Source organism: Athene cunicularia, assembly GCF_003259725.1.
Source record: "Athene cunicularia isolate RWA chromosome 28 unlocalized genomic scaffold, athCun1 chr28_part1, whole genome shotgun sequence".
Classification (NCBI taxonomy): domain Eukaryota; kingdom Metazoa; phylum Chordata; class Aves; order Strigiformes; family Strigidae; genus Athene; species Athene cunicularia.
The window spans coordinates 2,292,311-2,302,923 of record NW_020799139.1 but is presented as its reverse complement, the minus strand read 5'-3'; the positions used below and the strand labels follow the sequence as shown (position 1 = coordinate 2,302,923).

Sequence of the window (10,613 nt, the reverse complement as noted above, 5' to 3'; positions counted from 1 at the left end):
CTCTTGCAGACCCCAAGGAGCCCCAGCGGCCGCTGGCCCATGAGTGCCTGGGCGAAACCCTGCGCATCCTGCGCCAGGTCATCAACAAGTACCCGCTGCTCAACACCCTGGAGACACTGACAGCCGCCGGGACCCTCATCTCCAAAGTCAAGGGTGAGCCGGTGGGGCTGGGGGCTCTGTGCCGCTCCCCTCCTGCCCCAGGCTGGGCTGCACGGGGTCCGGGGAGCCCATGGGGGGCTGCCGGGAGCGGAGCTGCCCCACAGCTGGGCAGGGAGGGCGAAGGCATCGGCTGCCTCCTTGCTTTTAGTCTTGGGGATGATGTAGTGTCGGAAATGACAGAGCCCAGATCCCTGCATGGGGGTTTCCAAGCACGGCCGCAAGAAAAACACTTCAATAATCGGCTCCTGCTCCCAGCTGCCTCGTGTTTACGGGAGCGGGGTCTGGGGAGCCCAGACCCTGGCCCGGGCATCACCTCCTGCCTGCAGTTACCCCAGTGGGGAGGGGGCGGCTGCGCTAACCGCAGGCAGAGACCAACATTTTGCGTCACCGCGCTGCTTCCTGGACACGGAACAGCAACCGCGAGGGCACAGGAAACCTCGTGGCCGGAGCAGGAGCTCTGCCACGGGGCTGGCCCCACGCGGGGTGGGATGGAGCGAGGTCGGGCTCCCCGGGCAGAGGGCTGGGAGCAGATCCCAGCCCCTCACCGCAGCGGGGAGGGGGCTCAACTCTCCAGCCCCGACGCCCCAGAGGAGCCGACCCCAAAGGCGCCGGGATCTGCCCCAAACCCTGGCGGCCGCCAAAGGCGTCACCAGCGTCCCTCGGCCTGGGCGTCTGCCAAGGGCTGTCTGCGCCGGTTCCCACTGCTGCTGGCGGTTCCTCTTTTGGCTGCGGGCAAGAGCCCCCCCGGGGAAGGCGGGAGGGGGACGGCAGGAGAGGGAAGTGTCCGGCCACCGAGCGGGGGGCTCTGGAGGTGCTGTGAGGGGCTGGAGGCAGTGGAAGGGGTCTGCAGCCAGCAGCACTTTTCCGGCAGCCCCGGCTGACAGGACTAAACAGAAACATGAGCCGAGTGGTGCTGGCAGGGGGAGAAGTCCCGGGAGAAATGGGGGCAGAGACACGGCGCTGCACTAGGGAAAGTCCATGATCCATAGGGATGATCCTCCCCGCTGCTCCCTCGAGCTTGACCCCACAGCGGGACTGAGACCGCGGGGTCCGGCAGGTCCTTTGCCCAGGACAGGGAGAGGCGCTCACGGCGACGGGGCTTCTGCGTTTCCTCGTTTCCAGGTTTCCATTACGAATCCAACAATGAGACGGACAAGCGGGAGTTCGAGAAGGCCGTGGAGACCATCGCGGTGTCCTTCAGCAGCACGTAAGGGGCTGTTGGCCGGCTCATCCCCCAGAGAAGGGTCCCGATGGACCCCACTGCCCCCAGCAGCCAGGACACGTCTCCACCCCCTGCCCCGTCCCCTCGCCCCACATGGCCCCGCACGTGGCGGCTGGTTTGGGGGATGGAGACACTCCACAGGGAGGGCAGTTTTGCTCCTCTCGCCGCTCCCACCGGCAGTTCCTCCAGCACTGAGGGACCCCAAAGCCCACTTGACGCGCAGGCTCCATCTCCCGGCCCCTCTTCGGTGCTGGGCCGAGCTCTGCTCCTTTGCCTGAACTGCCCAGACCTCACCCTGTGGAGGTGAACTGGTCCCCACAGTAACCAGTATTGCAGCTCCAACTGCCCCGGCCCTTGCCCAGTCCCTTGGATGCGGATCAGGTGCTGCTGGGTGACAGCCCGGCTTGTCACCACCCGTCCTCCCTCCACTGAGCCCCCCGTGTTCCTCCCGCCACAGGGTGTCCGAGTTCCTCATGGGGGAGGTGGACAGCAGCACCATCCTCTCCATCCCACCCAGCGACCAGAACCAGGTGAGCGACGCCCGGTCCCGCTGCGCAGGTCTCGGAGTGTGCTGGGGCACTCAGACTCGGCTCGGGAAGGGGCTGAGCCCCCGGCCCCAGTCGTGGGATTCCCAGCTCACCCCCCAGCCCGGCGGAGCTGCCCGGGGGCTCTGAGGCTGCTCCTGCCCTCGCCACCGTCCCGGGGAGGGGAGAAGCCACCTGGCAGCTCGAGCCAAAGGGCACACGGTGGCTCGGGAAGGGATGGAGCAGAAAGCAGGGCTCTGGTTGCTCTCTGTAGCTCTGTCCTGGTCTGGTGTGTGCACAGAACAAATTATTTCTCCAGAGACATTCCCGTTAGCTCCTGGCCTTCCCGCAGGGCTGCGGGCTGGGCACAGCAGCCACCCAGCAAGAGCAGACAGCTCCAGCGGCTCCGGGTTTCTGCCTCCCCTCCATCCACCGGCCCTTCCTCTTGTCTGACCAGTCTCTTTTCTTTCCCAATTCCCAAAGACTATGGAGAGCCTCTACGGGGGGATCCCTGGGCCTGGAGGAGACAGCGTGCCTTCGGGCGTGGAGAGCTATGACATGGGTACGCCGGCAGCCTGGGCACAGTGTTTGGGGGGGGGCACCTGGCTGAGCAGACCAGCCCAGGAACCGGCGTCTTCCCCATCGCCGCCGCAGTCCTGAGCCGCACGTGGCTCCTCAGGTGGGAAAAGGCAGCAGAGCTGCTGCTGGCACCGGGGACTGACAGGACTCCAGCCCGGCACAATGCCGGCACGGGGAGGTTTGCACCGAAAGCTCACGGAGCTTGCTGGGCCGGGCCAGGCTGTGCCAGGGCTCTCCTGGTTGTTCCAGCACTCCTGGGAACTCGGAGGCGCGGGAGCAGGTCAGTGAACGTGGCGGCAGCAGCACACTCGGGGTCTCTTCCCTCTTTCTCTCCCCCACTTCCCACCACAGGTCGTCCTCCCGCCGAGGAAGTGGACGTGATGCTGCAGCGCTGCGAGGGGGGGGTGGATGCCGCCCTCCAGTATGCCAAAAACATCTCCAAGTACATGAAGGACCTCATTGGGTACCTGGAGAAAAGGACCACGCTGGGTGAGACGGGAGGAGGCGGGTGGGTCCCCTCGGAGCGGGGCTGAGCCCCTCAGGGCAGCAGCTGGACGGGTCGAGGTCCTTCCCCGCATGCGGGAGGCAGACGCTGCCAGGGCTGAACTTCCCTCCCGGAGTTCTTGATTTATTTTTCAAAAGGAGCCCAATCAGCAGGGGAACCCTGGTGTCTTGTATGTCTTTTCACTTCCAACCTTTTTTTCTTCCAGAGATGGAGTTTGCCAAAGGGCTTCAGAAGATGGCAAACAGCTGCAAGCAAACCATCAGCCAGGAGGTGAGTCCGCGGTCCCGGTGGTGCCTCGGGGGCAGCGGCCCTGCAGAGCTGGTTTGTGTGACCCGGCGGAACGAGCCGGCGGTTCTCTGCAGCTCTTCGCTTGGCAACGTCCGTGTGCCCAAACCAAGGCCAAGGATAATGCCGAGACCCTGCAAAAGCTCCTGCACCGGGAGCCAATGCTTCTGCCCAGGCAGGCTCCCATGCCAGATGTGCCCCATCCCCTCCCCTCTGGCCCTGGCACGGGGCAGGTGCCACCACGGGGCACGTCCAGCCTCTGCCGACCTCGCTCCGAGCAGCCTCTTGGCACCCTGTGGCCACTCTCCTGGTCCAGGACGGGTTTTTACCAGCAGCAGGCAGCCACGCCGAGCCTCTCGCTCTTCTTCCCCAAGCGCAGCGCTGGAGGACGCATCTCCTTTGGGTCATGCTGTGGTGCTGGGGCTCGGGGTGACGTGTTTTCTCGTTTCGCAGACCAACATGCCCTTCCTGTCCATCTACCTGCTGGCCCTGGAGCAGGACATGGAGCATGGGACATCGGTGCTTCAGGCGGCCAACACCCTGCAGCACCAAACCTTCCTCCAGGTGAGGGGGCCGGCCGCGCGCACAGGGATGCGCAGGATAAGTCCCGAGCGGGGTCACGTGGTGCAGGGCAGACGTGGTCTCCGGGGTCCCTGTCCCTGGGGAGCAGCAGACGTCCTGTCCTTGCAGAGAGTGGCTCTTGCTTAGCTCAGTCTGGAGGAAACTGCATCAGGCCCTTCCCAGGCTGCAGATTTTTGCAGGACACAAACCCCCCCCATAACCGAGCCCAGATGTGCTGGGGAATAACATCCGCCGCGGGGAACTTCTCCTTGCAAAGCCTTTTGCGAAGGGAGGAGCGGCGAGCGTTTAGCTCAGGCCACCGTGGTGGTTGTTTCTCCCTCCCGATCCAGCCGCTGACAGTGAGACGCCTTGAACACGAAAAGCGGAGGAAGGAGATCAAGGAGCAGTGGCACCGGGCGCAGAGGAAGCTGGTGAGTGGCAGCCAGGCAGCACGGGCTGCGTCTGTGCGCCCGGAGCCCGGCCTGGAGAGCCCCGGTGACACGGACCCCGCCGAGGGCGCTGGACTCTTCGCGCCCCACCGGCAGCGTTGGGTGCTTTGGGTGCCTCTGCGGTGCGGGGGGACGCCAGAGGAAGCCCCTGGGTGGCTGGCAGGAGATAACCCCCCCTCACAGAGGTCGGCCCTCACCCTGGGCCGCTGTTCTGGTTGGCAGCAAGAGGCAGAGGTGAACCTGCGCAAGGCCAAGCAGATCTACATGCAGCGCAGCGAGGAGCACGACAAGGCCAAGTACATGGCGGTGAAAGCGGAGGAAGAGCAGCAGAACACCGCCAGCAGCATCACCACCAAGGCCCTGGACAAGAAGAGGCGCCTGGAAGAGGAAGCCAAGAACAAGGTGGGAACACGACAGCCCCGGCCTCGGGCTGAGCATCTGCCCAGCCAGGGCCTCGTCGCTGCCCGAGCTCCCCGCGGGCCCTCGGCCTGTGAACTGTCCCCATCTCCTGCTCTCCCAACCCCCAGGCGGAGGAGGCAATGGCCACGTACCGCACCTGTGTTGCGGATGCAAACACCCAGAAGCAGGAGCTGGAGGACACGAAGGTGAACTCCTTGCGGCAGATCCACGAAGTGATCAAACAGAGCGACCAGGTCATGAAGCTGGTGAGTGGGGGACAGCCCCCGGGGCAGGGGGGTGGCCGTGCCCTGCCCAGGAGAGGTTCAGAGCTGCCCCCCCAGCAGACCTGGCTTAGCTGCCCCGTTTCAGATGGGCCGGGGCGGGTGCGGAGCTCCCCGCACTCCCTTGGGCTCTGGACAGCCAAGGCTGGGGCCGCTCCGTGCTCCCCATTTCCCATCTAACCTGGACTCCTTGTCTCTCTCCTCCGTGCACGTCGGCTCACAAAGCTCACGCCTGATTCTCTCCACGTTATTTTTAGGCCACGATCTCCTTCTACCAGATCATGCACATGCAGACGGCTCCGCTGCCCGTCAACTTCCAGACACTGTGCGAGAGCAGCAAGCTCTACGACCCCGGGCAGCAGTACGCCTCGCACGTCAGGCAGCTCCAGCGAGGGGATGAACCCGACATCCAGTACGACTTTGAGCCCTACGTGTCACACAACGCCTGGTAGGAGAGCGGGGAACCATTCCTGGTGGACATTCATCTTCCCTGTCGCTGGAGACCTCCCCCCGGGCGGGCACTATCTCCCCAGCAGAAACCAGTGTGCCTCCAGCACCCCGGGGCAGCTCCTGCTGGGGAAGCTGGGGCTGGGCCACCTGGGGATCCCCCCCGTCCTCTGATGGATGAGACAGGCTACGCAGGATTTACAAGAGGACTGTAAATCCCAAGACAGGGAGACAGCAGCCATGAATGAGGTTTTCGTGTCCTTCCTTCTCATCGACTCACACGCTCCCTTCGCTCCTCCTTTCTCCAGGTCCCCCTTCGCTCGCACACGGAAGGGAAGCTTCAACGCCAGCGACTTCTCCCCGAGCGGCAGCTCCGAGGGGGCGGCGCTGCCCAAGGATGGGCCGGGGGCAGAAGGAGGGGCAGGACCCAAGGAGCAGAGCGGGGCAGTGGCGGCCGAGCGGAGAGGTGAGCACGGAGCAGAGCGGCCCCGGCCCCGGCGGCTGCGTCCTGCCCCGGGTGGGAGCAAAGCAGCACCTCGGCAGCTACCGCGGGCGGCTGAAGCCTGGCGAGCCAAATTTCCTGAAGGACACAAAATCAGATCTATGGGGATTTTTTCTGCTTTTGCTGTCTAGTGCTGCCTAACAGACCTTTCTCCATCTTCCCAGCTCTTCTCTCCCATCACAACCCACCAGCCCATCAAACCAAGCAGCTTCCTTCAGTAATTTCAGTGTCTCCCTGGGCCCAGGCTGTTCTCCCCTGATTCTCTCCCGAGCGCAGGAAGGAATCTCAAATGGACTGTGTGTTTTCTGCTGCAGGTGGGAGGGGACACCAGGTCCACAAATCCTGGCCGACCTCCATTTCTGAAGCTGACGGCAGCCTGGATTCAAATGCAGGTGGGTACCGAAACCAGCGCAGGGCCGGCAGTCCTCGCCCTGCCTGGGATGGGGCGGGGTGGGATGAGGGACCCCCAAATCTTTGTGCTGCAGGGCTGGAGCCTGCCCCCCCACGCAGCCCCTGGCAGCTCCCGGTTCCTCATTTTCTCGGGGAGCTGCCCCCGCCGCACAAGGCACACGGCTGGGTGCTGTGGGCATCGGCCACGTGCATCAGGGCGCACTCAGAAGTTAAAAAACTTTCCCAGTGATCTCACCAGCTTGTGGGTTTTCTTTCGCCAGGTGAATTCAGCCACAAGCTGCAGCGGCTGTCGTCCAACGGGACCATGTCGTCCAGCGAAGAGCTGGAGGAGAAGGATGAGACCACCACCCCCTTTGAGCAGAGTACGTGCCGGCGCGGGTGATGCTGTGCTCCTGCTCTGCACCCACACACCATGGCAAAGCTAACTGCAGGTTGACTTTCCCCAAATTCAGTAGTTCTGGGGGTAAATGGAACAATTGCTGGGAGGAGACGTGACCAATGAGGAGCATTGCCTGGACCGAGGGAAGGGCTGCCTCAGTGTCCCGGATATTCGTAGCGTTGCTGAAGCCCTGGGGCATCCAGCTGTTTACTCTGGAGCCGTGTCCCTCCTGCTTTGCTTAACTTCACCTCCTCAGGAGCCGGGATGCAGACACATTTCTTCCTGTTCTGCTCATAGGTATCAATGGCATCACCCCGGAGATGACAGCTCCAACGGGGCCCTTCCGGAACGTCGGCTTGTCCAAGGCTGCCCAGACCCATCGGCTAAGGAAGCTCCGCGCCCCTTCCAAGTGCCGGGAGTGCAACAGCTACGTTTACTTCCAGGGAGCAGAATGCGAGGAGGTAAAGTCGGGAGAAGCGGGAAGAGAGCTCGGTGGGTGGGACGGATGGAGTTTGTGTCCTGTGAATGGGGTGAGCTCGGCTCTCCCCGCGTGCGGTCCTGTGACACTGCGGGGCGGCTCGTCACCGAGTGTCAGGGGTTTGCTGCAGAACCCAGCCCGGAGCTGGGACACATGTGGGCAAGAGCAGGAGGGTGACCACGGCCGGGAGTTCTCTGTGGAGGCAGAGGTGCCAGCACAGCCTCTGGGGCAGGACTACTTGAGCCTGGCTCTCACCCGTGTTTAGGAAGACTGTCCTCCTCTGGGGAGGGCTCTGCGCGATGCTGGGGCCCTGCAGCATCCCCAGGCTCCCATCTGTCGTCGTGCTCAGCGAGCATCTCAGTCTCTGAGAGATGCCTGGTGCCCCCCGGGGCTGCCCCCACCTGCCCCCGGGGCTGTCCCCACTGTGCCTTTCCCCGTGTTTTCCAGTGCTACCTGGCCTGCCACAAGAAGTGCCTGGAGACCTTGGCCATCCAATGTGGGCACAAGAAACTCCAAGGGAAGCTGCAGCTTTTTGGGCAAGACTTCACCAAGGCTTCTCAGAGCAGCTCAGACGGGATCCCCTTCATCATCAAGAAATGCATTTCGGAGATCGAGAAGCGGGCACTGAAAACCAAGGTGACGCACTCTCTCTTCCCTCTTCTTCAGCTGAGCCGGCTCCGCTGCCTTCTCTTGAAATGATCTGCCTTGGCGTGAAAACCAACAGACTCAGTTTTCAGATTACTGGAGGCAGGAAGCCAGAAAGTCCCTGGTGATGAACTTGGCCCCAACAGCCCAAACTCTGACGTTGGAGAGTCATGTCTCTGGCCTCCCTCTTTCCTAGGAGACAGGAATGACAGCGGCGTCTGAGCTGGAAGGGGATGTCCCAGCGTGGCTGCTGAGAGGGATTTCCAACCCGAAGGGAGAGAGTGGGACTCAGGAGCTCGGTCCTGTGCAAACCTGAAGAGAAACATCTCACTTCAACTCCAGTTTTCTCCCTTTCACAGGGCATCTACCGAGTTAATGGTGTCAAGACCCGGGTGGAGAAGCTTTGCCAAGCCTTTGAGAACGGGAAAGAGCTGGTGGAGCTGTCCCAGGCCTCCCCTCACGACATCAGCAATGTCTTGAAGCTCTACCTGAGACAGGTGAAGTGCTGCTGGGGGGGCCGGGGGGAGGTGGCCACAGGAACTGACTTCCCGAAACCAAACGTGGCTTCACCGAGTCGTCTCTGGCGGGAGTAATTCTGCACCAACTGGGCTTAAAAACTCTGGGTGGGTAGTGGGGCCCTTCCCGGGCGGGAGAGGATCAGCGGCGGAGCTGGGACCGTGTGCAGGAGCGGGGCAGAGCACCCACACTGCGCCTCCTCCGAGCCGACCGCGGGTTTCCTGCTCGTGGTGAGCCCTCGCCCGGCCCCTCCGCCGCGGCGGCACCGGCAGAAAAACAACGTGCGGAAGCACCAAACCCTCCCTCCCCTCCGCAGTTGGGGAACCAGCAGATGAAAAGGGAAGTGATGCAGCGAAGGACGCTCTGCACCAGGGCTGAGCTCCCGGAGCAGAGCTGTTCCCCTCAGGGCACCCTGCGGGGGGCTCAGATGGGCGCTGGGCCCCTCGGGCCACCCGCAGCAGCCCTGGCCCCCTCTGCCCCCAGCAGAGTCCAGTACCCCAACTGGCAAACAGCAAGTGCCAACAGCAGCGTCACCCACACCCTCCGAGCAGCCACCACGAGGCAGGAGGAGCGGGAGCAGCTTCTGCTTCACCGCTGAACTCCTCAGCGCAGCCTTTTGCTGCGCAGTTACACCCGGGATCGGGCTCAAGGGGGAGGCTTGGCCCTCGGTCCCCTGCACAGAGGAGAGAGGGGCTCTGCGTTGCTTCCACGGTTTCTCCAGAGAAAAGCAGAGTGGAAAGAGCAGGAGAAATCAGTCCTGAGCCACGATCCAGCATCTACTTGCAGAGAAATGGGTTTAAAGTCTCCGTAAAGTGCTGACCTGGAGGGATCCTGCTGTGCTGTGAGAGGCAGCCTGTCCCCAAAACCATCTGTTTAAGCCACTCTGAAACCATCCCCAGCCATGCAAAACCACCAATTAGTTACCGAGCTGCTCTGGCTAATCTAGACACGCTTCAAAGCAAGAGTTTCCACCCAAGCGCAGTCCCACCTTCACTGCAGGCTGCGCCAATTCCGTCCGGCCTCTCCACCCCGGGACAAGCCGTTCCCCTTCCCAGCCCCCTCCTCTGCGCTGGGCGACCGCCTGCTCTGCCCCCCCCGGGCCAGGGCTCCTCCAGGGGGACCAGAGAACCCCTTAACCGTGACCCGAGGGGCCTGGGCAGCAGAGAGCACCCAAGGGTTGATCAAACGCTGCTTTTTGCCTGCACCCTAGCTGTCCAGGACAGGGGGGGCTTCAGGGGATGGATAAAGAGCCGTCGCCCCTGGGCAGCCGGGCTCGGAGCACCGGGATGTCTCCTCGCTGTAGAAAGGCCCCGGGTTCCCTCGGCTCAGCAGCAGGGGACGGGTCTAGGTCTCAGGGAGGGGGTGAGCCTCCCCCCCCGGCTCCCCAGCACCCACCTCCCCGTTCTTGCTTGCAGCTGCCCGAGCCCATTATGCCGTTCCGCATGTACAACGAGCTGATGGGCCTGGCCAAGGAGAGCTTGCAGGGCAGCGAGGCCAAGGGCAAGAGCGGGAAGGGGGGCCCGGAGCTGGCGGACAAAGGAGCCGACACGGACAAGGTGGTGGTGAACCTGGTGCTGAAGCTGAAGGAACTGCTGAAGGAGCTTCCCTGGGAGAACATGGCCACGCTCCAGTACCTCCTGCAGCACCTGAGGAGGTCAGAAGGGCCGCGCGGTGCTGGGGCGCCTGCCCCCGCTTCCCTAGAGCATAGAACATTTACACATTCGTTACACACGGCGCGGGCGGTGGGGCCAGCCCAGCCCGTCCCAGGAGCGGGGAGGTTGATCCATGGCCACAGCTGCCCACGGAGTTTCGTGTGCGCCACGGGTGGGGGCTCCTGCGCTGCCAGCCCGGCTCCTCCTCCGGCCTGGGTGCGCCAGGCTGGGCGAGCCCTGCCCGCCCACCCCTCCCTTCTCCCTGCTCGCTCTCACGAGTTCTTCCTCCTCCTCCTCCTCCTCCTCCTCCTCCCCAGGATCGTGGAAGTGGAACAGGACAACAAGATGACCTCAAGCAACCTGGGCATCGTCTTTGGGCCAACACTGATGCGCCCAAGGCCCACAGATGCCACGATCTCCTTGTCCTCGCTGGTTGATTATCCCCACCAAGCTCGCATCATTGAGGCTCTCATCATCTTCTATTCGACCATCTTTGAGAACAAGGAGCCTGCGGTGCTGGGGGCCGACCCCAAATACGCCCCCGAGAGCCAGGAGGAGGCAGCTGGTTGCTCCGGCCTGGTAGGAGCCAGGGGAGGGGTGCAGCACCCCTGGGGGATGC

At 63.4% G+C, this 10,613-nt stretch overlaps 1 protein-coding gene across 1 annotated transcript in view; it reads left to right on the top strand.

The window, feature by feature from the left end:
- Positions 1 to 5: 5 nt before the first annotated feature.
- The window catches only part of ARHGAP45 (Rho GTPase activating protein 45), a gene marked incomplete at its 5' end in the record, with an annotated part of 11,200 nt that continues 592 nt past the window's right edge, over positions 6 to 10,613 (top strand). Inside the window, 19 exons of the mRNA XM_026864923.1 lie at positions 6 to 153; positions 1,282 to 1,366; positions 1,839 to 1,911; positions 2,389 to 2,467; positions 2,836 to 2,973; positions 3,195 to 3,259; positions 3,728 to 3,838; positions 4,186 to 4,266; positions 4,507 to 4,686; positions 4,812 to 4,949; positions 5,222 to 5,412; positions 5,720 to 5,877; positions 6,228 to 6,305; positions 6,585 to 6,686; positions 7,001 to 7,164; positions 7,629 to 7,817; positions 8,186 to 8,323; positions 9,758 to 9,996; positions 10,312 to 10,573. Coding sequence (XP_026720724.1) covers positions 6 to 153; positions 1,282 to 1,366; positions 1,839 to 1,911; positions 2,389 to 2,467; positions 2,836 to 2,973; positions 3,195 to 3,259; positions 3,728 to 3,838; positions 4,186 to 4,266; positions 4,507 to 4,686; positions 4,812 to 4,949; positions 5,222 to 5,412; positions 5,720 to 5,877; positions 6,228 to 6,305; positions 6,585 to 6,686; positions 7,001 to 7,164; positions 7,629 to 7,817; positions 8,186 to 8,323; positions 9,758 to 9,996; positions 10,312 to 10,573 — 2,619 coding nt within the window. The remainder of the gene's footprint in view (positions 154 to 1,281; positions 1,367 to 1,838; positions 1,912 to 2,388; positions 2,468 to 2,835; positions 2,974 to 3,194; positions 3,260 to 3,727; positions 3,839 to 4,185; positions 4,267 to 4,506; positions 4,687 to 4,811; positions 4,950 to 5,221; positions 5,413 to 5,719; positions 5,878 to 6,227; positions 6,306 to 6,584; positions 6,687 to 7,000; positions 7,165 to 7,628; positions 7,818 to 8,185; positions 8,324 to 9,757; positions 9,997 to 10,311; positions 10,574 to 10,613) is intronic.